Source organism: Lontra canadensis, unplaced genomic scaffold (assembly GCF_010015895.1).
Source record: "Lontra canadensis isolate GAN:19392208 unplaced genomic scaffold, GSC_riverotter_1.0 scaffold8, whole genome shotgun sequence".
NCBI classification, from domain to species: domain Eukaryota; kingdom Metazoa; phylum Chordata; class Mammalia; order Carnivora; family Mustelidae; genus Lontra; species Lontra canadensis.
In genome coordinates, this window is record NW_022631002.1 from 33,842,683 (window position 1) to 33,869,670 (window position 26,988).

The window sequence follows — 26,988 nt, forward strand, 5'->3', positions numbered from 1 at the left end:
ACTGAGGTCAGTGATTCATTTTGAGCTAATTTTTTTGTGAAGGGTGTGAGATCTGTGTCTAATCTTTTTTGTATGTGGATATCGAGTTGTTCAAGCATAATTCGTTGAAAAGTCTGTCTTTTCTCTTTTGCTTTTGTTCCTTTGTCAAAGATCAGCACCGATTACAGTTATTTTAAAGTGAATTCTAAATTTCAGTTGTGAATTCTCTTTAAGGTGTTTATCAACAGTAAATTCATTCTACTTTCAGGGGCATCAGCGATAAGTGAGTTCTGTTTGTATACATATGCTGTTCCTTCTCCTTGGAGTCCTTCATGCTGTTTACTTGATTTGGTCATCCCTTCCTGAAATACTTGAGTACCTGGTCTGGGCTGGGTACTGTCCTAGGTGCTGGAGACACAAGCGTGAGCAAAACAAACAGGGTCTATTCTCAGGGTTTCTCAGTGCAGAAGTTCAGGACCAAAAGTTTAATGGTTCAGGGATCCTGGGACTTCTCAAGACCCTTTGAGGGTCAAAACTGTTTTTCACAGTAATGAGACAGGAGAGTACACTGGAGTTTCCCAGAGGCTACATGGCATGTGGCATCTTAATAGATTAAATGCAAAAGCAGGTAATGAATGTCCTTGTATTGCATCAGACATTAAAAAGATGTGCAAAAATGTGAAACACATTTTTCTCCCTATTATGGAAAAGTTATTTTTCATAAACATTTAAAATGTCATGGATTTTTTTTACATGTAATGTAAATGTAATAGTAGTTTTATTTATTTTTTATCCTTTTTATATTTTTAAAATTAACATATAATGTATTATTTGTTTCAGGCATACAGGTCTGTGATCCGTCAGTCTTACACAATTCACAGTGCTCACTGTAGAACATACCCTCCCCAATGTCCATTATGCAGCCACCCCATCCCTCCTATCCACCTCCCCTCCAGCAACCCTCAGTTTGTTTCCTGAGATTAAGAGTCTCTTATGGTTTGTCTCCCTCTCTGGTTTCGTCTTGTTTCATTTTTTTCTTCTCTTCCCCTATGGTCCTCTGCCTTGTTTCTCAAATTGCACATATCATTGAGATTGTGATGGTGATTTTAAAATAAAGAAATACTTTAAAAATTGATTAGATTGAATTTCTAATATAGTAACCATCAGTACATATAAGCCACATGGACAAAAAGCTCTTTTGGATTCCTCAGTAATTTTTTAAAAGTACAAAGCATTAAAGAGTAAGTTTGGTTTCCCCCACCTATGGCCAGATAGGTTTAAAGGGTTTAGAAGTTATAGGATCAGCTGTTCAACTCGAAGGCAGTCAGTAGACAATTTGTAAATGAGAGGGTATAACTGTGTTCCAATAAAACTACTTCCAGAAACTGGCAGCTGGCTGTGGATGTAGTTTACAAATCGCTGGTGTAAAATGTGCCGGTATCAAAAAAGCCTGAGAACTTGAGTTAGGAGTAAAAAGTTGGTGTTGTAGTCGGGAGGGAATAGGGGAGAAAATAGACAGTTAATAGTCAGAATTGTAAGTGGTGACAGATATTGTAAGGATAATTAGAAGGGTCATCTGGCCTTTAGATAAAGTGATCAGGAAAGGTACCTTAAAGGAGCTGACTTCCGTTAACTGGTTACTTGTTCAGGATTTAACTAGGTGTCATCTTTCTGTTTTGATCTTCCCTGGCTACATTAGAGATCCCTCTTGCATTGGGAGGGAAAAGGTAGTTTAATTAAATTTTTATTTTTACTTTGAAGTAAAACATATTAGACTTAAATTCATAAAAGATTAATTTTTCAAGTTGCATTAAAAAATATCCAAAGCATATTGGCTTAAAAGGATTGAGGAAGGGCCCCCTGAGTGGCTCAATCAGTTAAGTGTCCAACTCTTGAACTCAGCTCAGGTCTTGTTCTTAGGGTTGTGAGGTCAAGCCCCATGTTGGGGGATTTAGATAGATGAATAGATAGATAGATAGATAGATAGAGGAAATTATACAGCCTAGGTTAGAACATTGACCTAAGTTACATGACATTTAGCAAGTAATTTGTATCATTTTTCTTTTCTGAACATGAGAATTGGTTAAGATTTCTTCCAAGTTTAAAATTTTTGGTATGTTTGTTTGCTTTGCCAAGGATGCCATTTGCCCCCCTCTGCCCATCCCTTCTGAGTCTTCCCTGATCAGATAAGCTCCAACTTCCATTATTTACTAGTTCCATTATCTGAAACATATGTTTTGTAAATTTATTTTCTCACCCATGTGGTAGGGTATAGATGCCTGACCTGGAAGCTCACTGAAATGGTGAAATGAAGTCACAGCATATGTAAACTTCTGAGGACAATAATACTTGGTATATACTAGGTGTTTAATAAATATTTGGGGCAGCTGTTTTAATGAAATTGGAGGAAGGTCTCTATTTTGCCTTTTTATTTAGCTTGCTGACCCTGCAACCTGGTAAGACTATAGCAGCAAGAACAAAAGCAACGACAAACGGGCAAGGTCCAGTGAGAGGCATGGCAATTAAAATATGAAAACTCATGTTTTCATATGAGGGGTTAAGGAAGAACAAGTACAATGTAGCCATTCCAGTTTCAGGGAAAGGACAGGGAAACAGCCATTCGTGCTACCAAAATCTTGATTCTCTTGTTGGAGATTGAGGGTATCTACATAATTAAAAAATGCCTTACTATATCAAGCAAGTCATGAGGTAATTTTATCAACCCAAATTCATGAGTTAGAACTTGATTTCTGGGGCGCCTGGGTGGCTCAGTGGGTTAAGCCTCTGCCTTTAGCCCAGGTCATGATCTCAGGGTGCTGGGATTGAGCCCCACATCAGGCCCTCTGCTCAGCAGGGAGCCTGCTTCCTCCTCTTTCTGTGCCTGCCTCTCTGCCTACTTGGGATCTTTGTCTGTTGAATAAATAAAATCTTCAAAAAAAAACAAAACAAAACTTGATTTCTTTTGGAATGCAAATGCAAAACAAAGATTGAAATTGTGAGGAAAAAATATGTGACTGGAAGATAGATCCAACAGGGTCAGTATCAGAATTATGTACAGAAAAGAAACTAGTAGATGGGAAGGATCAAAGAATAATTAGGAGAGAAGTCCACAAAGGTGAAAGACTTGAATCTTTGGATTGAAAAGACTCAGCTAGTGTTTTGTTTCAGCAAGTGCTGATGGCATATACTTAGATGTTTTGGTGAAAAAAAAATTTTTTTTTTTTAATTTTATTTTTAAGTAATCTCTACACCCTAGGCAGGGCCTGAACTCACAACCCTGAGATCAGGAGTTGCCTGTTCCACCAACTGCCAGCCAGATGCCCCGGTGAAAATTTCTTTGAAAGAGTCTGACAAGCCAGGGGGAGAATGTTATCTGTAAAGGAATAAGAATAAAAGCAGCATTAGATTTTTCATCTATATCATTACAAATATCGTGGGCAGAATTTATATAGTTCTCAGGGGAAAGGGGTGTGACTGGAATTGCAAACTTATGCAGTTTCTGTAAGAGCTTTGGACTGCCAAGATTGAGACTCTTATATGTCCTTTCTGAAAACTTTCTTGAGGTATGGTGGTTGTGCCAAGAATATGATCCATAATTAAGGATTCAAGGGGAAAAAAGGGTATTCGTCTAATTTTTTTAAAGTTTTTATTGTAATTCCAGTATAGTTAACATACAGGGTTGTGTTTCAGGTGTAACACAATATAGTGATTCAGCAGTTCCATACATCACCCGGGGCTCATCATAACATGTGTGCTCCTAATCCCTAAGCATGGGTATTTTTTTGTGACATAATTGTGAGAAATGAAATCAGAATGGTTGCAGTTAGGTTTCAATGATTGTTTTGACACAGTTTTGACATTTAATATAATCGTTATCTTGGCAGGTGAGAAAGGGAAAATTTTACTATTAGCATGTTAAAAATGGGCTTGCCTTGTTTTGGGAGATGTTAGTACTTTTATTCTTGATGTTAATAAATTGTAGATTAGATGTGAAATAAAAATACCATGTAATAGATAGTAAAATAGATTTGGGGTATAGAACCATGCTGTCCAACAAAACTTTCTGCAGTGTGGAAGACATTGTTACACTGTTTTGCATTCCCACCAGCAAAGTATGAGAGTTGTAGTCCTCTGTGCTTATCAAGTGCTTGGTACTGTCTGTTAAGTTTGGCCATTCTAGCTAGTTTTAGAGTTCTGATCCAGAAGTTTGGAGAACATGTTAATGTTAATGGCAAGTTATTTCTCCTTTGGTTCAAGAAAGGCAGTTGAGATTTCTTGGGACCTAAGGTGATGACTTAACACATACTTACACATGTTTGTATCCTCAATGTCCTACCAACAAGACCCAACTAATTCATAAAAAACACTCTGCCGTGGCTTGGTGCTGATACCATCTTCTTTATCCACCCCCCCCAACCCCCCACCAAAAGAGGATGATGGTGCAGAGACTTTGCTGAGAAAATGGAAACTCTCAGACTGAAACTTTCTTAACCTCCAACTTCCTGAGCTAGACCTCTTCTGTCTTCTCTGTGCTTACTATGGAGAAAGTACCTCTTCTGAAAAAGTCTAGTCACTCTTGAGTTTGAGTCTTGAGTTTTGAATCCCCCATCACCAAGAATTTTATTTTATCACATTGCTCCATTTCTTGGAATTACTACCCTCTTTTCTGGACTCTGTCAGTATTCTCTATATTCTGGTCTCTCCCATTTAAAAAAGAAAAAGAGGAACTATGTGGACAATTTCTCTGGGCCTTTCAACCATTCTCTAACTTGCCTCTCCTCTCCACAGCCATGCTTTTTGTTAACACAGCATCCTGTTCAGTCTCCTTTGGTCTGATTTGCACACCATATCCCCAAGGTTGCTTTTGCAGAGGTCACCAGTAACTTCTATAATGCCAACCCATGAACACCTGTTAAGCATGATCATACTTGACCTCTCAGCAGATTCCACATGGTTGACTGTGCCATTATTTTTACTGCTTCTTACCATAGACTTTTTTTTTTGGTTATTTTTATATTTATTTGCACCTTTTACAAGATCACCATTTCTAAATTACTTACTTTGATCCATTGCTTATTTTTAATTAAGAAGGGTTCATGGATGCTATATATTTCATGAATTCTTACATGTTCGAGCAGGTCTGCTTGTTGTTGCCTTTTAATTTTTTTCTGATTACAGAAAGAGTACAAGTTCCCTATAAGTATATAATAAAGCATAATTTACTCTAATATTTGTACATGTGAATGTTTATAGATCTTAAGTCTGTACCTTCCCTTGTCTTCTGAGACACCACCCTCTCCTGCTTTTCTCTCATCTTCGCTTTCCTTCTCGGTTATTCAGGTTTTTGCTACTCACGTGTCCCTCACCATGGCAGTTGGCCAAACCCAGGATTAAAAATGCAGAATTTCAGGGGCGCCTGGGTGGCTCAGTGGGTTAAAGCCTCTGCCTTCGGCTCAGGTCATGATCTCAGGTCATGATCTCAGGGTCCTGGGATCCAGCCCTGCATCGGGCTCTCCGCTCAGCAGGGAGCCTGCTTCCTCCTCTCTGCCTGCCTCTCTGACTACTTGTGACCTCTCTCTCTCTCTCTTTCTGTCAAATAAATAAAAAAAATCTTTAAAAAATGCAGAATCTCAGGCCCAGCTTCAGAATAATTCTGATTCTAAAACAGAACCTGCATTTTAATAAGATGCCTAGATGATTAGTAGGCACTGTAAAGTTTAAGAACTGTTGCAGTCTAGGGCCAGTGCCTCCCATCAGTGAACTCTTCAGTCTTTAAATGTTGGGATTTTTCTTATTTTAGGCATGTTTCTCTTCCCTGTGATTTCAGATGGTATTGTGTGTTAACGCCTCCTCATCTACACTCTGAACTGTTGTACATCTACTGCTGTTCTGCGTAGACCTCTCACAGGCATCTCACTCCCACTTAGCATTTCATCTGCTACTACACCGCAGTATCTACCATAGTGCCTAGTGGGTTCTGAGTCAGTATATGCTGTTTTTTTATTGGGGTGGAAGTCTCAAAGTAGAGTGATTTCTGCAGCAAAAAGGCAAATGTATATTGCTTTACACATTTAAATTGTGTAAAGCAATATACACTTTCCTCTTTGCTGTGAAATTGCACTTTCCTCTTCATTTACTGGGCTGTCACCTTTGTTCACACTTTTTTTATAGCAGATATTTTACCCCAGATTATTGTCCTGGGCTTTCCCCATTTCAGATCACCAGTCTTACTAGTAATAGTAACTAAGTAACTAAGTAACTAACCAACTAACTCTTCTTCTATAATTTTCAGAATTATTTTTAGGAAAATATGTACAATTTAAATTCCTCATGTTACTTTGCTACAGTTTTGGAAACTAAAAATGGTTAATTTTTTTCCTGGCATTATTGTTTTATAATGAAGTTTGATTTTTTTTAACTTTTGGCATTTTAAGCTGTTAAATTTTTAAGACTTGCATTAAATTTAATTTCTTCAGTGTGTGAGAAGTAAATCTTAAAATAGAAATGAATCTTAAAAATAGAAATGATAACATTTTCTGCATAATACCCTCCACAATGTCAAATGTAGAAAGTACCTCTTTTGCAAAAAAGAGTTAAAGGATGAAAGCCCTTAAATGTGTTTTGTTTTGTTTTTTTAAAGATTTTATTTATTTATTTGACAGTGATTACAAGTAGGCAGAGAGGCAGGCAGAGAGAGAGAGAGAGGCGGAAGCAGACTCCCCACCGAGCAGGGAGCCCAATGCGGGACTTGATCCCAGGAGCCCAGGATCATGACCTGAGCCAAAGGCAGACACTTAACCAACTGAGCTACCCAGGTGCCCCAGCCCTTAAATGTTTTGAATGGAGTTTTATTTAACCCCTTGATTCCTAATAGAACAAATTCATAATCTGAAACTGTACTTTATTTTACAGTGAATATTTTATCATTTTTAGGAATAATTTTTGGAAAAGTAAAAGAGGGCTGGTGATATTTGCATTTTTTTTTACTAAATTAAAAATGCAAATTTCACTTCTTATTTTGATAGTTTTCACAACTCAGACTAATCTTGATAAAGCAGTTTATTTATTGTCCCCTTTGAAGAAAAAAATTGCTAAAAAATTTCACATCTGTATCATGTGTGAGCGTGTACCCCAGCCTGTGTATGTTGTTTGTAGCTTGCTTTGCAATACACTGTGATCCTTTTTGCATGTGTGACTACATTTCTCCATTTTAAACCTTTGTTTTGTAAGTAACTGTATTAGCTTCCTCTTGCTACTGTAACGTAACACTGTCATAGGTTCAGTGGCAGGCCTTAAGGATGCAAACATCTTTGAGGGGGGGCATTTTTTGCCTGCCATAGTAAGCTTCAAAAAATAGTTGTTGTATATTACTAGGCATGAGGTATGACTAATCAGAGAAATTGTTCACCAGCTCTTTATAAAAAGAAACCAAGGTTCCCACGTGAAATCAAGAATAAAAGTTTAAGTCCATCCACTTTTACTTAAGTATGCTAATGTGACAAAACAATGATTAAATGCTCTGAAATTACTGAGAGCATTAAAGGCTGATTATAAAATGTTTTAATACAGATTAAAGTCTACTTAGTAAACTAAATACCAAACTGGGCTTGAGATACAAGAAATCTTAGAAAGCTTAGGTAATAGGGCACTCTTCGTAAATTTTGGATTTTTGTTAACTTCGTGTTTTATGGGCTTGTCATTTACACTAAGACAAGCCCATAAAACACGAAGTTAACAAAAATCCAAAATGTAAGGTAATTTTTGTGAAATTTTAAGCACTTTGTAAAACCATTGTAAATGTTCTGCCTAGTTGAGACATTCACTAAGCTTTATTATGCTAAACATTAGTTAAGTGGCAGTTGACCTTTGGCAGACGTGTCTGATAACCTTTACAAACTCAGTATCTTTTGTAACCTACACATTCTAGGTCTTTTAACTAATGGATGACCTCAAGCAAGGCAAGAAAGTTCTGGAGGTGTTAGGTGAATACATATTTTGGCCTATGTACCACCTATGATATACATAAATTACCCAACTCCCTTAATCCAGACAAAAGCTATGTGAGGCTGGAAATACTGTCCCAGTTTTATGGCTGAACAGGTGGTGAACACTGGGTTTGAATCCAGCTGTGTGTAGGTGCCTCCAGAATGCTTCCACTTTTATTGTCCTGACTCACTTGTTGAGAGGTTTGTCTGTAGGTTAATGGTTTTCAGATGGTCCTCTAAGGCTCTATAACAGATCCTTTGGAAGTTTGGGAAAAATGATTTTTTTTCCCCTGGAATCATTCTTTCCCTTTGACTTGTTTTACACATTTGGGTTCAGTTTTAACTGTTTGGCAAGAGTTTCCCTACCTAAAACATTTAAAGTCTCCTGCCCTAGAAACCTGAAACCTCTGTAGAATGAATATGTATTAGAAAATAAAAATGTAGGTAGTAATAATTTATATTTGTCAGTGAACAGACTTTAGTTTCAGTGGTATTTCTATCCCTAAAGGTGTTTTGTGTAGCCTAATATTAAAATGAGGCAGAAGTGTTTGAACTATTAAAAGGGTTGGGAAGTTATTAGAATTAAAATTTGATGTGGAAAGTGGGTAATCTATAACTTACTGCCCAGGGTTCATTCCCACTACTAGCTCCTGCTGCGTTTAAAAGCTGCCCTGTAAGCATGATGTAATAACAGGTTAAACCCCCAAGTGTACTTCCTGACGCAGTGCAAATCTGAGGCCCAAGACTTTATTGGGGCACGGTTAATGCTTCTTTAAAAACAAAACAAGCTTCTGTGTTTAATGAGGCCGTTTAAGATGGTTTTCCCAGAGTGGGAGGAGAATGTAATCTCGGTTTGGAGGTTGGAGTTTGATATGGTTATGTACTGTTTACTACTCTAACTTCAGTCTTTTCTTCGAAGGGAGAGGAGTTTGAAGTATGGTGCCAACGGGAGTAGAAGTGGAGGAGTGAGTTAGAATTGAGGAAATGTGGTAGTCGACTCCCGGTAAATAGCAAATGAAGTGCTGAGAACTGTGTTCACACGGTTAACCAGGAGAAGAGCACTTGTTTGGCCATATATGTTCCATATACTGTGTAGGTCTTAGATTGAAATCATACAAAATTGCCAGTATCTGTTTTGTTCCACAGAAAGGAATGTTTCGACCTAAATATAAACATGTGGAAATGCTGAGGTCGCAGTGTCGCCGGGGGTCGAGGGTAGGGTTGGAGTTGCGGCCACGCAGTGCGGTGGTGCCGGGGAGCCGCCTGGGCTGGGAGGGCGGAGCTTGCGGGCGTGCCCACGGCGTCAGCCCCTCCCCTGTGGACCCCGCCCAGCCAGCCCCGCCCCAAGTTAGCTGCGGCTTGGTGCAGCGAGCCTGGGGCTGACTGGCGCTGCGGGCTGGAGTAGGCTTTCCCGGCAGCGGCCAGGCCCCAGCCGTGGTCTCCGCTTGTGTCTCCTGGCGGGCCGGACCCTGTAGTGGCTCCAGAGCTGGCTGCGAGGGAGCTCTTACTCCAGCCTCCTCGCACCTTACAGCCCCGTCCTTCACCCAGCCTGGCTAGCTAACGAATGTGGGGAAGACAAACTTCCAGGACAGACGGTTTAGGGCCCAGCGGAGGACAGCTCAGTGATGGCGCCCATTTTTGGAAACGCAGGCGAATTTGAGCTCGCAGGGAGGTGTGGTCGACTTCTGTTGGGACGGGAGAGCCTTCATTTCTCTGCTGCTGCGGTAGCCGGTGCCTCGGAGTGAATGGAGTGTGTTATAGGGCAGGACACTTAAAACTTCGCGTCTTGAAAACTTGAACTCGGACATGATTAGGAACAGAAGGTGTCCAGGAGGAGACTCTGTTAAAAATCGTATTTGCTTCTGGGGGAAAGGCTATGAGCTACCTGACTTCTCATGACCGGGAAGTCTCCCTTACCTTTTCTGTACTCTTGGAGGGGTGTCTTGCTCACATGTTTACCAGCAGCTGGGACAAAGAAGAGAAAAGGTATTGACATTAAAAGACTGGGTTGCTTAATCTATGAAACGGGAAAGTTGTTGTAAACCAGTGGAATCTGGATCAGGGAGTGGCTGCAATGTAATGGAGCTCAAATTTGCGGTGCTGGGTTTTTTTTTGTTTGTTTGTTTGTTTGTTTTTGTTTTTGTTTTTTGATCTCCTGTACTTTTCTGTTTAAACTAAGCTTCAGGTTATGTCATCACTCCTGCAGGGTTGTCTAGACACTTGAGTCCTTGGTTCCTACTGCAGGGCTGTTGTGTGGTTCGCGTTCTTTTTGGTTGAAGATGGAGCTGGGTTCTACCTTTGGAGCTTTGGGAGGTTTTAGTAGCTGCTGTCCTCTAATACCTCCATTCACAAGAAATACCGGCCTCATTTCACTTGTTTTCAGTCTTCAGATAGGGATTTAAATTGTGCTCTCTACAGTCTTTGGAAAAAAAAATAAAGATATATTTTAACATAAGCATGTTTACATAAACATGTTTAACATAACATGATTGATGATCAATGTACAGCTATTTGTTAAGTTAGGAAATGAAATGACAGTGTTTTTCTTGCTTGTATTTTCCTGGTTCTAGTATGTTGAATACAGACTGAGTTTACTGCCCCTTAATGTGATTAGCTTGTTTTGGTTTAGTGATTTGAAAAGGCATTGGTGGTTTAGACTGTTCCGTGCTCAGGGAACCACTTTCTAATTCTCATGTTGCTTTTTAGTGAACGGTATAAAATGGACCATGAAACAGGCATACAGCATAGACATGGGGCATTTTGGCAATGCTGTGCCCTTTGTTTCCAGGTGATGGAAAGTGAGGATCATCAGCACCAAGAATCCAACACCTGGGTTTTACATTATTTCAGATGATGAAAATTGATTCCTGTTGTCCCTAAGTCCATGTGGTAAGCCACATTATGATGGAATTCTGTACTTTTGTAAACTTCCTGAATTGTAGAATATTAACTTTAGTTGACAGTGGAAGTAATCTGTTTTTTTGGAGGGGGGTACAGCTTCAACCCTCACTTGAGGAGTCTGTCTTGGAGTAATCTAGAACTCAAGTTGCATTTATATGGCACATTGTTTTTTTAAAGTCACATTCTTTGCAACAGAATAACAATAATAATTGAGAAACCATTAAGTTTGAAGCATTAAATTTTAATATTTAATATTGTTAGAAATATGGCTTATATAGTTATTGGGAGTACACTCTTAGGACTTTAGTAGAGTGATCTTTTGTTATCTCTGAGACAAATATGGCCTGTCATATCCTAGCAAAGGTAGTTTCCTGGGGAAGATGTTTGCTTTATCTTCATTTAGCCTGACAAGTTAGTTACCTTGTCATTTCTTCTAGGTGACATTTATGTCTTAAATAATATTTATTACTGTGCTGATGAATGCTTCAGCGACACTGGTGAACCCTAGGGTACAAGGAATTCTTAACCTGTTCACTATACTGTCCCCAGTGTTGTGTGTGTCTCTTTGGTGCTTTTATCTTTATTTACCTTATTTTCTGGCTCTTTCCCATTGCAATTTATATCTGATTTGGATTGTGGAATGGAAGTAGAGTAAAAGATGTACTTTCTCTAAGTGCCAGACTAAGAACTTTTGAAGATGGCCTTCCATTTCTCTTCTCTTCGTCACACTTTTGAGGTGGGGGTTACTGATCAGTAGGAAACAAGATTGATGCGTAGCTGATGTTAACTAGATGAAAATGGATGATAGGATGGCAGCAGACCTTCCCCTGGTGACCTTCTCCCATTCCCTAAATCTACATCTAAAGCAGATTTCTGTTTACCATCACATGGAGTTAATCAAACTAATGTCTTGCTGACCCTTTGGATTACTTGTGACTCCCTGTAACTGTTGGGAGCTGACCAGGGGAATTGAACACAGAGGGGGAGGGGAAAGTTCAGTAAAAATGGATTTCATTGAACTTAAGCTACTTAATACACAGTTTCTTCAGTTGTTGATGGTCCAGTTTCTGTTTCAGCATTTATTGCATGTTGTCTAGTTCATCCAAGCAGATTTTTAATTTTTTTTTTTAAGAAAGGGAGTTCTACATGTGTCCTGGGACATTTTGATAAAAGAGATTTTATCTGGCGTGCAACTCCTTATAATCAAAATGTATAATTTGTGTAATTTATGTTTTTTTAAATCCTTTAGTCCTTTGCTCACAGTACATTTTGCATGAAACTTAAGTATTTCTGGCATGTCAGCATTATTTATAAAACAAGTGATGGTTGTAATTCTTTTTCTCTTGCCTCCTTTTATTTTTATTTATGTTTTGGTTACAGAAATGAGCCGCCAGACTGCAACAGCATTACCTACTGGAACCTCGAAGTGTACACCGTCCCAGAGGGTGCCTGCCCTGACTGGCACAACTGCATCCAACAATGACTTGGCGAGTCTTTTTGAGTGTCCGGTCTGCTTTGACTATGTGTTACCACCCATTCTTCAGTGTCAGAGCGGCCATCTTGTTTGTAGCAACTGTCGCCCGAAGCTCACATGTTGTCCAACCTGCCGGGGCCCTCTGGGATCCATTCGCAACTTGGCTATGGAGAAAGTGGCCAATTCTGTACTTTTCCCTTGTAAATATGCCTCTTCTGGATGTGAAATAACTTTGCCACACACAGAAAAAGCAGACCACGAAGAGCTCTGTGAGTTTAGGCCTTATTCGTGTCCATGCCCTGGTGCTTCCTGTAAATGGCAAGGCTCTCTGGATGCTGTAATGCCCCATCTGATGCATCAGCATAAGTCCATTACGACCCTACAGGGAGAGGATATAGTTTTCCTTGCTACAGACATTAATCTTCCTGGTGCTGTTGACTGGGTGATGATGCAGTCCTGTTTTGGCTTTCACTTCATGTTAGTCTTGGAGAAACAGGAAAAGTACGATGGTCACCAGCAGTTCTTTGCAATTGTACAGCTGATAGGAACACGCAAGCAAGCTGAAAATTTTGCTTATCGACTTGAGCTAAATGGTCATAGGCGGCGATTGACTTGGGAAGCGACTCCACGCTCTATTCATGAGGGAATTGCCACAGCCATTATGAATAGTGACTGCCTAGTCTTTGACACCAGCATTGCACAGCTTTTTGCAGAAAATGGCAATTTAGGCATCAATGTAACTATTTCCATGTGTTGAAATGGTAATCAAATATTTTCTGGCCAGTGTTTAAAACCATTGCATTCAATTTCACAGAGAATAAGGCACCCATCTGCCTGTCAACCTGAAACTTTTGGTAGGTGGAAGCTAGACACATGAAGGTAAATAAAAGGAAAGGCTGTTAAATACAGGAAACAGTTGCATGTAGTAACACTAATATATTTAAAAATAAGTCAGCAGTAAACCACTGAAAAGAATATATATATACACCCAAGATGGGCATCTTTTGTATTAAGAAAGGAAGCATTGTAAAATAATTCTGAATTTGTGTTGTAGATTGACTGTACTGTTGAAAAATACTGGGTTTTTGTTTTGTGTGTGTGCTGCGAGCTGGGTGTGTGTGTGTGTGCGTGTGCGTGTGCGTGCGTCCGTATGTGTGTATGCGTGTGTGTGTGTGGGGGTTTTGTTTTTGTTTTTTTTCTCCTTTAACCGACAAGCCATGTTGCGTGGTCTTGGACCACTGCTTTCCCCTTTGTGAGTCAATACATAGTGCTGCTGTGTGTGTCTATTTTTTTTGTGTGTGTATTTGCTAATTTTTATTAATTCTAGTTTTTCATTAAATAAATTTGACTTTCTTTTCTGTAATTCAGGTTTTTCCTCACTTTTTTTGTATCTTTTTAAAGTTAGTGTCTTTTTGATATGCATAATTGTTTATGGTAAAGTTTATACATATGTGTTCAATACGTATTCTTTTCCCCCATTAATCAGTTCATTAGAAGTATTTTACATTCAACTCTTTTGAGAAGATAGGAGTTCCAGAAAGGAAAGGTAACAGCAGAATTATCAGAAGCTATTTAAAGCAGTTGTAAGATGGTCTCTGTCTCTCTCTTTTCTCCAGCTGAGTCATTACCTTTGAACTTATTCTTTGAAAGCTTAGGGAATACTGATTTTTTTTTTTAATACTGGAAAAAAAAATCAGGCTTTTTTTTCCCTCCAAATATCTTGGACAAATCACATGTTTAAAATTTGTTCTTGTATTTATTGGTTTTGCAGAAGAAGGCATCGTCTTACACAGTATTTGTAATCAAAAGCAAATCATTTGTTTAAAAGCAGTTTGCAAAAAATGTTTTTGGTCTTTTATAATTCTCATTAAAAGAATATCTGGCAAATTAAAAACTTTCATGTGTCTGCTTTAGCTCTGTTTGATTTTTAATATCCAAAGTTATTTTCCTGTTCAGTTCTGTATTCTATAACCAAAAACAGTATGCTGTATTTTGAAGTGTGATAGATTTATTCTAAACAAAGAATGAGTATATGGTCTCTGGTTATAGAGTCTTGATTTCTTCTCTCTTGCTGACATTTTTATCCTCACAATTCTGGTAGGAGAGACTAATTTAAGTTAAAATGCTGATCTCTTTTCTTCCTATTTAAAAAAAAAACAAACCCAAAACCAACAGTAAGAGTTAGTATTTCATAGCCTAATGGTGATGAGCCTGGGCCTTAAAGCAGCCTTCCAGGGACCTATGTGCCAGTTGTAGCTCTATCCCACTTCTCAGGTATGGGACCTTGGGCCCCTGTTTCCTAATGTGTAAAATGGGGTTAATTATGGTAGCTCCCCAAGGGGTTAGATGGGATACCAGTAAGTTACCTAGAACAGTGCTTTGCAGTAATAAGCACCCAACAAATGTTAGTGCTATTATTAAGCTTTTAACTAGCACCATACTGATAACCATTGCTAATTACACTGAAGATTCTGAAATTGCCTTCTGAATGACCAAAGATCATTTTATTTTGTGTGTCTTTTATGGGTACACTAAACTTATTAGAAAGTCAGTTAAAATTAATTTGGACTACCCCCTTATCCCACCAGCAGTTCTGGATAACAGAATTTACTTCCGTTAACCATTTTCAGAATGAAGATTTGTGTAGTCTCTTTCCCTACCTAACCATTAGTTTTGAATTGGTTATCACATGCTCGTGTAGCCATTTTTGTGGTGAAAGGGAATACATCAACCACAAATGTATTTTTAAGTCTCTTCCTGTTAGCATGTGTGTTTAGAAGAGCAGTTTTCCCCCTACATTTGATGTATTGAATACTTCTGTAGAGGTACATCATTTTGTTTTTACAATATTTAAAGCGTTTCTTGGATTATGATAGTAGTATATGCCCAGTGTAGGGTCTGGAAGTTAAAAAAGAGCACACATGAGATCTCTGGAACTCTGTCCATTCAGATGAATGGGAACATTTTTATTTTTCGAGTCCTCGAGTATTTACTTCTGTTTATACATTTATCTTGAAATCATGTAATTTTGTGAACCGCCCCACCCCCTGCCCCATGCCCTCACATGTAACTTTAATAATCTTGGAGAGACATGGTTTTGGGAAAACTTAGTGATGAGGATTGACTAGAATTTTAGCCAGTTTTCCTGATGTTAGATACCGCTGTGTCCAGATTGTCCATGTAAATCTTTTCTGGCTATTTATAACCTGCAAACATTTCTCATTATATTCTTGGGATTTTTATTTTTTTAAGGTCTTGATACTTTTATCCGCTTTCTGGAGAGGTTCCAGTGGACACTTAGAGTAGTGGTGTGAAGGACTTTCCCTTTCATTGTACCCTCATGTTTTGCTAATTTGTGCAAGTTAAGATAGTAAATTTTGTGTTTGACATCTAATAAGTTCATCTTTGTTAACTATATCTTAAATCCTTTTTGTATTCTTGGTCGGTAGGGATGATGAGATCTATAGCCACATTTCTTGGTTCACTTGAGATCTTAAATCATCCTTGTTACAATCAATATTCTACTTTCTCCTGTTAATGCCCTGTCTTGTTTTTTGGTGTCTTGGTATTTTCTTCAGGGAATTACGTAGGGGTTGGGTAGGTGATACTCTTTAAATTTGGTCTTTCGCATTTATCTTCTTAAACTTGAATTTGTCCTGTTGAATCACTGGCCAGTTTAATATGTTGATGGAGAACAGGTTTTTGTTTTGATCTAAGTGATTTTTACTGTAATATTGCTTAATCTTTAAAAATGCATATATTTCTGCAAACTACATGTATAGGAGAGGCTATAGATACTTTGGTTCACCAAAAATCGTAGTGCTCCCCTGCCAACCCACAGCCCTGGAATTTGTTATAGGAAAGTTTGCCTCCTTTCAGTGGTTCTAATTGGAAGATAGGAAGTCAGCCTGCTTTACTCTCAGCACTTGATCACCTCACAATGTGAATGGACTCACCTTGTATAGGGAGGTCCTGGTGGTAGACGCCCTAGTCACTGGTCCAATGATGGGAATCCAAATCCTCTGCATTTCAAGCAGCCACTGCCAGAGATGGCACTGGAAATGAAACCATTTGCATTCCCACTCTTCTGAAGAGAATCTGTGCTATGAACAAAATGCAAGTCTTGACCGATGTCAAGAAGAGGAAAGAAGGAAATCGTTCTATTCTGCTCAGTACATACATTTTTGCTCCCTCCATCCCCCATTAAAAGAAAACAATCAGGTCTGTTTAGTAGCCTTTAAATACCACTCATAACCAGGAGACCCATTTTTACAATCACAGATTTATAAATTGATGTTAAATATTTTATGATCAATCACTAAGATGGCATTTTTCACTATAATCAAAAACACTAAAGACCTCTGGCCCCTGACACGGTTATCGGTAAGGTTCAAACAAAAGAGGCGGAGTCCAGTAAAAATCATGGATGTTTTAAGCAGACAATATAGAATTTCTTAATTACCAAGACACTTAAAGCTTTATTTAGTTTTGAGTTTTTAAAGCTCATAGATAAAAGGCATGTGGAGTACTGGTTAAATACGTCCCAAGGCTTCACCTCTAGTCCTACTTAACAATTTGAGTTAACATTTTAGATAAAGAGCCCCAGCTGACTCTGATATAAAGGGTGTCTGGATAACACTTTAAACAATGCTGGGAAAAGATATTCAGCACCACTAGTTATTAGGGAAATGCAAATCAGAATCAAGAGCTGCTACTTAACTTACCATGAGGATGGCTATTACCAAAAAGGAAAAGTGGTGGCAGAGTGCAGAAACTGGGGTCTTGGTGAATTGCTGGTGGGAATGGCAAATGGTACAGCAAACACTGTGGAGGAAAAGTTTGGTGGTTCCTCACAAAGTTAAGCACAAACTCATCCTAAGAACAGCAGCTGTGCCTCTGGGTATATGCCCAGAAGAACGGAGAAGCAGGGACAGGGACCATCGTACATGCATGTTTACAGAACTCTTCCCAACAGCCGAGAGGCGGAGACAACCCAGATCCCCTCGGGTGAACTGAGAAGATGGGGCATGGCGCACACGTGGACACAGGATTCTGATGCATGTGGTCAGCATGGCTAACCCCTGACAACATGCTAAGCTGAGGTAGGTCACACACAAAAACTTACATGAAGCAGCTGGAACAGGCAAATGGGTGGAGACAGAACAGTTCCAGGGAGATGGGTAGAAGAAGGTGGAGTTCCTGTTCAGTGGCAACAGTTTAAGAAAGCTTTGGAGAGAGAGGTAATGGTTATACACCACTGTGACTGTAATTACTGTCCCTGATTTATACACTTAAATACTGGCCAATAATGATAAATTCTGCTCTCTTGTCACAATAAAAAACCAAAACCAGTGCCAGAGAAATGAAGTTCCTCCTATGCACGTTCCCCCACACACCCAGGGCTCCCTGTGGGCTCCTTCAGAAAGGGCTGCGGGCCGAAGCTGGAGGGCACAGAAGATGCTGTTGCTCCCAGGCATGCTGGAGTCCCACCTTTTAGTGCATTCTGTTGCTATTTCTGGGTGTTTTAAGGAGGCACTGCAATTCGGGTATGATTAGCTTGCTGAAAATGAACATTTCTTTTCCTTCCCTGTAAAGATGATAGAAGTGATAAAATCATGAACAGTGAGAGATAGTCAATGAAATGTTTTTAAATGTCCTGATGCTTGCTCTCCCACTGGCCATAACAAGCCCCTTACCTGGAGTCCTAGATCGTGATGTGTAATTCCAAAACATGTTCATATTTTACTAGCAGGTATTTGGGTAACTTGTGGATCCCATGCTCATCCAAGACATTCCAAAGTATTTCTGCCTCTTCTAACATTTTGTAATAAAAGATTGTATAGTATTATTTTACTGTCCTGTTTCACTGTTATTCATCTTCAGTGACACTGACTTCATTACTACTGTTCTGTTCTATAGGTAAGGAAAACTAAGTAAGCAGAAGAGCCTGACTTTGTAGTTCTCCCGGAGCCTCGATTAATAAGTCAGAGGAGGAGAGAGCAGGGAGTCTTCCGGATCTGGGGACTGGCACAGGCCGACGGGGAATAAAGGGGAAGTGCCAGGAGTCCGGTACCCAAGCGTGGGGACCATCCCAGGAAGACCACTGCCTCTGAGGAGACGTTTTTTTAAGCTAACGTGCGCTGACGTGAGCCGCTCTGCCTGATACAAGTCCTCACGTTTTGATTGCTACTCCAGCATAAGCAGCAGCCCGTACTGGGGTGTGCAGACCTCATCCCAGGTTTCACCTCACTTAAATACCTTATTTTCCACAAACACTAATGGTTGGTGTTATTTTCATCTTCGTCCCGTGCCCCTGCTATGTTACTGTTCTCAGGATCCAGTAACGTCTCCAGGTGACTCTGCTAAGGTAATGGTCTACCGCAACGGTTCCGGACGCGGACCACGCATCAGAATCATCCGGACGGCTGACTAAAGCGGATTTCCCGGCTCTCCCCCCACCAGTCTGATTCAGGTCTGCTGGTGGGTCTTGAGAATTCACATTTCTAACAAGCTCACAGCTAATACTGATGCTTCTGTTCTGGGCACTGATGGGCACTACATCTATTGAGACAGTAATGATTCCACTGAAGACAGGAATTCAATTTTTATCAATCACTTTATTAAATTAGCATTTCTGTAATCGACACCAGCCACCACTTGAGTGAGATTTGTTACTGCTGTGATCATGTTCACAAATTAGGGACACTTTGCTTACCTCTACCGGCATGAACAGACTTTTCAGTACCTTTTGGCACTTCATAACTTGAAATTCTGAAAAGCTGGGATTTGGGCCTACAGTTTGCTATTTAAGAGACCAGGTCTGGTGTTGACAGTAAAGCCCCCATCAAAAGCTGCATTAAGAACTTCATCCAGGCAGCTTGCTGTGACGAAACTTAGATCCTGTCGTACATTGCCCGGGATTTCTTCGAGATCTTTTTCATTCCTCTGAGGAATGATGACTCGCTTCAGTCCTGCTCTGTGTGCTGCCAGCACTTTGTCTTTAATCCCACCCACCTGTAAGGAGAGAAGAAAGTGACTCAGATTTCCGGTCATCCTCAGACTGTGAAAGACCCCTAACCCAACCTGCTTTCACGGCTATTCTGAAACATCTAAATCATCTTCCATTTTGTTCTAGCATGAGCTAGGAAAGCCACTAAAAAGGTTAATAAGCTGAGTTCTTTCTATTTGTGTTCTATTTAATCCTTTTAATGGGGGAAAATTCTAAACTTTCTGTAGATACGAGCATCTCTTATGTCCATGATTCCTTTTTATACTGTCAGGTTAATATTTATATTCCATTCTGTAAGCAAAACAATCTTATCTATAGGTTGATTCTGGAAAATCACTACATTATTTTGACCACAAATGCCATTCCTACACAGCTTAGTCATGTGCCAGAATTATCTCCTTCTGTACAGGTTTAAAGCCATAACCTTTGTGCCACTTGAGGAAGGAAAACATATCCCAAATGATGTAAGTTCATATGGTAGTTTTAAAGTATGTCCACAAGGTCCCCTCACAAAAGGGGGAGCCTAGTTCTCCCCTTGAATGTGGGCCAGGCTTAGTGACTCCTAAGAAACAGTGTGGGGGAAGTGATGCTGTATGACTTTCATACTTGACCCATAAACAAGGAGAGCTGCTGCTGCTGCAAGGTCTGTCTCTGGATCTCTTGCCCTGGAGGTAGCCAGCCGCCATGCTTGAGATCACCCAACCGCCTCTGGAGGAGCTCTAAGGTGAGGACCTGGGGAATCCTGCCAACCATGGCCCATTTGCTAGTCAGATGAGTGAACAATCTTGGGAGCAGATCCCCAGCCCCAGTCAACCTAGAGATGACTGTGACCAGGCTGGTGTCCTGACTGTCCTGATGGATCCTGAGGCAGATGAGCTCAGCAAAGCCTCTCCCGAATTCCTGACCCACAGAAACTGAGAATAATAAATACCGTTTTGGGTGATATGTTCTGAAGCAAGACTCTAAATGCAGCTCTCAGTCACACCCCTCAGAACATGTAAGCCCTGGAGACAGCCCCTCAGAGCGTCCAACCACCTGCAGCGACACTGGCTGCTCCAGGAGCTCCTGCACAGCTGTCCTCTGTCAAGGCTCTAACATGTGCGGCTGAGGTACATTTTCAGAGACAAACTGACCCCTCACATGTATGAAGATGCCTATCTTTCACATGTGGTTGATGGTAAGGCTGTGTATACAAGACGGGATTTAAAATCCTTCTCCATCAGAGTTCTGAAGGTACTGTACGTCTGGTGTCACGGAGGAGACTTAAGACCGCTTTTTCCTCAGTCATCTGACCAGTCATAGGGATGAAATTTTCTTCTAGTTGGCATAGGCCCTTTCAATCTGAAGATAACTGTCAATTCCAGGAAATGTTCCATTATTTCTTTGACAATTTGTTCTATTCCGTTTTCTCTGTTTGCTAGAATGCCTGATAGATGATCTGTTTGCTTTTTCTATTTTTTTTTTCTAAGCAGTTCTCTATAATTTTAAATCCTATGTTTTAAATCCAAGTTTTGTCCTCATTCTCTGTTCTTGAACTGTTCTCTCTGAACAGCCAGCTTTAGCAAATCTTTCCCTTAAACACCGTGGCTTTTCACCTGTCTTGTGGAATACTTTTAAAACTAGAGGCTTCCTCAAAGCTGCTGGAGCTCTCCCCTGTGGAGGTGGGAAAGCCTTTACCTGCGTGTTTATCTGCCCTGAAAGCAAGGGATCAAGAAGAAGACCATTTACTCTACGGAGATTGCCATGAATCCCCTGGTTTTGTTTCCCATCTCTGTCCTGCTCTCCTGTTCTGTGCCTTGTGGCTTTGAGTCCATGCTTTTCCCAGATACCTTCTGGGAAGATCGTTTCTACCTCCAATTCTGTTTCACCAGCCAGGAAACTATCTTCCAGAAGTTGGCTGAATTCTCAGCAGCTGTCTCCCCATTTTTTTTTTTTTTAATTTTATTTATTTATTTGACAGAGAGAGATCACAAGTAGGCAGAGAGGCAGGCAGAGAGAGAAGGGGAAGCAGGCTCCCCGCTGAGCAGAGAGCCTGAAGCGCGGCTCGATCCCACGACCCTGAGATCATGACCTGGGCCGAAGGCAGAGGCTTAACCCACTGAGCCACCCAGGTGCCCCTCCCCACTCATTTTTGAGTGTCTGTATTATTCCTTTCACTCTTTGCTTAGTCTACCATCTTCAACTAGGAAGCTGAACAGTTCATGTCAGTAAAGCATTTACATTTCCTTTTAATAGCACAGATAATATTAACCACTATTAACCACTGTATGGTCTCTTGAAATGCAGAAATTCCTGATAAGGTGAAGAAAAGGGATCAGCCATTCCTTTCAAGTACACACCTACAAATGTATCGTAATAACAGGATTTAGAACATTGTTAAGTTCTTTACTGAATTTTAAAAAATTGGGGAAATGAGAGCAGTTTTAGTGATCTCGACTGGTGATTCTATGATCTACTTTCACAATTACCTCATAAAATAAAGGTGTTCTCAGAATAAAGAACATTTCTTTTCTCACTTTGTTATAAACCCACCAAAATTCTGTTGTAGACTAGTACTGGTAATCAGTGACTTAAGACCCTAAAAGATGGCTCAAATCTCTGTATTTTTTGTCAGTGTTTTTGTTAAGTAGTTCAGGATATGGAGGGGAGCCCCAAAGCCCCATGTACATAGAACTTTTTACAAATTTAGCAATTAGACATGGTTGGTCTTCATTATAGTTTCCATTTTATACTTAATTTTTCCATAAATCTATCAACTACAGTAATCTAAGTTATCTACAGGAAGTCTCACAGGGACTTCAAAAGTTGAGAAGTTAGCCTAAAGTTTAAAAAAAATCAGCTGCTATCCTGTTTTACACAGAAGTTAACTGGTTAACAATTTGCTAACTGGAACAAAACCTCTCTCTTCACCTTAACGGCTGACATTTCTGATGACCAGACTGATCTTTCTTTCCCTCATAAGTCTTCTTTCTTAGTAGAAGGGAAAACATGGGGAAAATTGTCAGTTTTTCTTTTCTTTGATCAATATTGAAAAATATAAATTAGTTACAAGTATAAAACTTTAATGTGTTTAAAACTAAGGCATATATATATGTATATATGGAAACTACTATTAATTTAGACTTAAAATTAAAAAAATTTAAAACCATATAAATCACTTTCTTCAGACTTACTGGAAGAACAAGACCTCTCAGTGTGATTTCTCCAGTCATGGCTACATCTGAACGCACCAGCCGCCCACTAAAAAGCGAGGCGAGACAGGTTACTATGGTAACTCCAGCAGATGGTCCATCTTTTGTGACAGCACCAGCTGGGAAGTGCAGATGGATGTCTGTGTTGTCAAGAAGATCAAAACTTCCAGAAGCTTAAAAAAGGAAATAAGGATTTTAATGTAGAAAAATTAAACCTGTTTTCTTTTTGTCCTAAAAAAGAGAATCAAAATGATAAAAATGTTTTGGGTAAATGAATCCCTCAAAATATTAATGGGTGGTACAATTAGAGTGGGGTCTGGATGAACGGTTTGATTCCACTCTAAGCAGAACTGAAAACAAACCCTTAAAAATCGGTTTCTAGTTAGGCACTAGCCACACATTCCTAACACGGGAACTAGAATTTCTCTGAGCGTTCAAAATCAAAGGTTTGCTACTTTCCTAAAGCTGCAATTCTTCATTTAGAGCCCATCTTAATCCCTGACACAGAACTGGGAGATGCCTCCCAGATCACGATCCCAAAGCTCCTCCCCGCTAAACAGCTGCTCCTCGGCCGGCCAAGGCCACTCACCATTAGTCAGATGGTATTTCTTCGCATTGCTGCGGAGCCAGCTGATCGCAAGATGGGCAGACTCCTTCATGACGTCCCCTAGCTGGCCGGTCAGAGTTAGCTGACCTTCGCCATCCATTCGGCTTGCTTCCACGAACATGATTTCCCCACCTAAGGGGGTCCAAGCCAAACCTATTGCCACTCCTGGTTGACTCAACCGCTCGGACACCTTGAGAGAAGAAAAATGACCAGTTCAGTCAACAAGAACCAAATTGCTTTCTGGCTGGCTAACTGCCCCACAACGTGCCGCCAGAGCCTACTTCTTCAGTTTAAGCTTCAATTCAAAGTATTTACTACCTCACGTGATTTGGAGTCACCGCTTACTATGTATGGCTTTCTGCCAGAAGAAAAACCAAACTTCCTGTTTGGCACTTATTTTTACCTTAAAATATGTGTGAATAACTTGGATTAAAGAGCCACATTTAGCTACACATGCCCTAATTTCCAAAGAACAAACTCAACTGTTTTATCTACTTAAATATTTTTATTAGGCTGCATATTTATACATACTCCAGAACCTAACTTCATTTTAGGTAATGACGCATTTGTTTCAGAAAGCAGAAACCCTTTTCCAAACATACATTTCTTAAATGGCCAAGTGTGAGAAGGTATGTGTTAAAACCCCTAGATTTTACTTCTCTGCCACTTCATTTTCTCTGTTATTGCTGTGGAAACACTATAAAACACTACCCTCATGATGCTCTGGCTCTTTTCCTGTGGGCTCGGAGGCCCACTTTGCGCCCTGCCCTCACTTGCTGCTGTCAACTGAACGTGTCACTTGCCTGACACCACCCGCCAGGTGATGAGCCAGTTCATGCAAGTTAGGAAAACACATAAAAAGGCACAGTACAGTTGAAACACAATCACATTAACTTTCATTGTACCCTCTGAGCCTCCAAATTTCTTTTCCTATAGAAGCTCTCCAGGTCAGAGGAACTGAGCACAATGCGTCAACCCATCACTAATCCAAGTATGAGACTTTTCCACCAGAGCTAACTTTCTCACTAAGGAGCAAAAGAACCAACAGTCTGAGTTTCTGGCTAAAGGGCTGTGTGGCTGATGCTTCTTCCTTTTCCATGGGGCTAAGATGGTGAAAATCCCAACTTTTAAAACACTCCAAAATCATGGGTGACACCCACGAAAGCAAGTGGGCACTTATTTTTAGTGGTAAACCTACTAGCATGTTTTGGAAGTTTGTTTCATATTCAAAAAATTTAATTCTAATTAACTTCATCTGGTAAGTGAGAGACTTGGAAGTCCCAGTCGTGGTGTTCACAGCGCTGGGTGTGTACTAGATCCTACCTCCTCGGCTTTGTCACTTGCCCTGTTTCCCTATGTACTTGAGACACAAAGATCAATATGCAGAAGATTAGTACTATTTAAGGAAAACAAAGACACTACTTATGAAAGTGTTCCTAAGACTTGTTTCTAATAAAAAAATCAACTTTCTATACCTTAATGACATATGCTTTGGGTGGGAATTTGCCGGGGGGTCCAGTTCCATATGGCTCTTTTCTAGAGCTGAGTGAAATAATCCTAAAGAATTATCCTCAGTACACTGAGTCATATGCAAATGTAACCGAAAAAACCATTTGGCAGAATTCTGTTAGCTAGAACAAGAACCATCCCTTTTTTACAGCTGAATCCTCAAAACTCATTTGTCAGAATAATACCAAAAATGTCTCTAAAGAATCAGGAGGAAGGTGCTTGTTGACTGCTGTGTCGCTTCAAGAAACCAAGCCAGTTTTCCAACTCTCCATCTGCTGGGGAGGCTTGGTACTCTGGGGAGAGGTAAGTGGTACACTGTTCACTGAAACAATGGAGGGGGGAAACATCCACGCCCACCAGCACTTTATTCTGACTTGATGGCTAAGTGTTTTCATATTAACCTGAAAATGAGAAAACTGCAAATCCATGATTTAACATACAGGTGGAAGAACTGAGGGGCCTGATTACCAGCAACCCAAGAACCTCTGTGATTAAGGCTAGCAGCTGTTACCTAAAAGGTAAAGGATCTGCGATTCTTAGATTCTCAGACTTGGAAACATAGTGGTTTTTTTTTTTTTTTTTAATAAGATTTTATTGATTTGGGAGAGAATGTGCTCCCATATGAGTGTGTGTAGGGGGTGGGGAGGGCAGGCAGAGGGCACAAAGGGGAGGGACAAGCAGACTTCCTGCTGCACAGAGAGCCCAACATGGGGCTAGATCCCAGAACCCTGATCATGACTGAGCCAAAGGCAGATACTTAACTGACTGTGCCACCTAGCATCCCATCATACTTTTTTTGTGTGTGTGCCAGATTGACCAGAATTTTTATTTTTTAAGAGTTTCCTTTACATATAATACTCTAATATACAAAGCATTCACGGTAGCCGTTAAAGACAAGGCTGCAAAAACTGAAAGCCATGCATTTCTAGTTTCTACTGAAAGGCATGCATTTCTCTTGCTTCTAACTTGCTTAAAAATTTATCTTTTGTTTAAAGGTTCTCCTATGTTTCAGCTAGACCCAAAGGAGAAGTATTTTCTCCCCATTTGGAAGGCTGCTTTAAATCATTCAGACTTTTTTGAGTTACAGGAACTAGTCTAGAATTGTAGAAAAGTAAGGCTGTTACCTCCCCCTCCCATTGCCCAATCATTATAAAGTGAACTGTAGTAACAATGATTAACACTTGCAAATTTCCAGTTTTGGGATGCCTGGGTGGCTCAGTCGGTTAACCATCTGCCTTCAGTTCAGGTCAGGATCCCAGGACCCTGGGGTGGAGCCCCACATTGGGTTCCCTGCTCAGTGCGGAGCCTGCTTCGCCCTCTGCCTCTCCCCCTGGCTCGTGCTTTTTCTTGCTCATTCTCTCAAATAAATAAATAAAATATTAAAAAGAAAAAAAAAAGAAACTTTTCAGTTTCAGAAAGGGTATATTCCTGACAATACAGACCACTGAAAAATGTCTACACACCAAGTTTTCTAGACTCTGAAAGGCCAATAAGTGAAGTTGTACGTATAATGCTTTGTGACACAGAGCTAAACATACCAAGATGGTGGGGCCTACTAGCTGGCCATGAGGAACAGGCTAAAGAACTCCTCTCATTCTGCTTCCTGTCTTCAAGCAGGAAAGTTTCATTCTTGTCACTCAGTTAAAAACCTCCATGAACTATCAATATCAATACACTAATACTTTCTTCATATTCCTTTATTTATCTACTTGAATATGTATGCTACTATGTAAGACCATTCACTTCCACGTGGAAATGTAAGCTGAGTTTAGGAGATGCCTTGTTCTTTTTCAAACTAAGTAACCCAGTGGAATTATAGTTTCCTCGTACAGTTCATCTTCCAGCTCTCACAATTTTTGTGTTTGTCATCTAGCTTCTTCAGACTCGTCAGGAGAGTGCTCCTTTCCTGCTCTGTGTGCAGCTTCCAGCCATCTTAGCCCCTTCACATAGAACAATTTGTATCTCAGAGCACTCCTTAGAAAGTGATTCAACACAGTAATTTCAAAACTGTGTTTATCAGTACTTTGCCGTCAGTTTCTAACCGCACTATTGGTCTGCTGTATTAGCCAAGACAGGCCTTGGCTCGAAGCTGAGAATGTTTTCCCTGCTAGATGTCAAAGTGGAACACAAGCATCCCAACTCATTTGGTCATTCTATTTCCCACAGGTACGGCCTTGTACCTCCATTTCCTTATCTGCTAAAACTGACTGAAACAATACATACATTCAACTCCGCGACCGTTCCAAGCCTCGGTCAATGCTCACAGTTTTAGTACCATGTTATTTACTACCGTGGCCTCATGAGAGGGATCAGGGGTTTTACATGCATTCGAC

The 26,988-nt window shown here is 40.1% G+C and overlaps 2 protein-coding genes across 7 annotated transcripts in view; one reads left to right on the plus strand and one right to left on the minus strand.

The window, feature by feature from the left end:
• The window catches only part of SIAH1 (siah E3 ubiquitin protein ligase 1), a 28,655-nt gene extending 15,344 nt beyond the window's left edge, over positions 1–13,311 (plus strand). For 3 of the 6 annotated variants that reach the window (XM_032854549.1, XM_032854546.1, XM_032854550.1), the window contains exon 2: positions 12,246–13,311. In XM_032854549.1, coding sequence (XP_032710440.1) covers positions 12,248–13,096 — 849 coding nt within the window. In that variant the 5' untranslated portion in view covers positions 12,246–12,247 and the 3' untranslated portion in view covers positions 13,097–13,311. Of the gene's footprint in view, positions 1–5,806; positions 5,810–9,429; positions 9,951–10,752; positions 10,854–12,245 lie in introns of those variants that run through there. The other 3 variants (XM_032854548.1, XM_032854545.1, XM_032854547.1) reach the window with 3 other exon arrangements.
• Positions 13,312–18,936: 5,625 nt separating this feature from the next.
• LONP2 (lon peptidase 2, peroxisomal) overlaps positions 18,937–26,988 on the minus strand; it is a 115,722-nt gene continuing 107,670 nt past the window's right edge. The window contains exons 13-15 of the mRNA XM_032854544.1: positions 23,129–23,336; positions 22,522–22,712; positions 18,937–19,353 (exon numbers count right to left, since the gene is read on the minus strand). Coding sequence (XP_032710435.1) covers positions 19,132–19,353; positions 22,522–22,712; positions 23,129–23,336 — 621 coding nt within the window. The 3' untranslated portion in view covers positions 18,937–19,131. The remainder of the gene's footprint in view (positions 19,354–22,521; positions 22,713–23,128; positions 23,337–26,988) is intronic.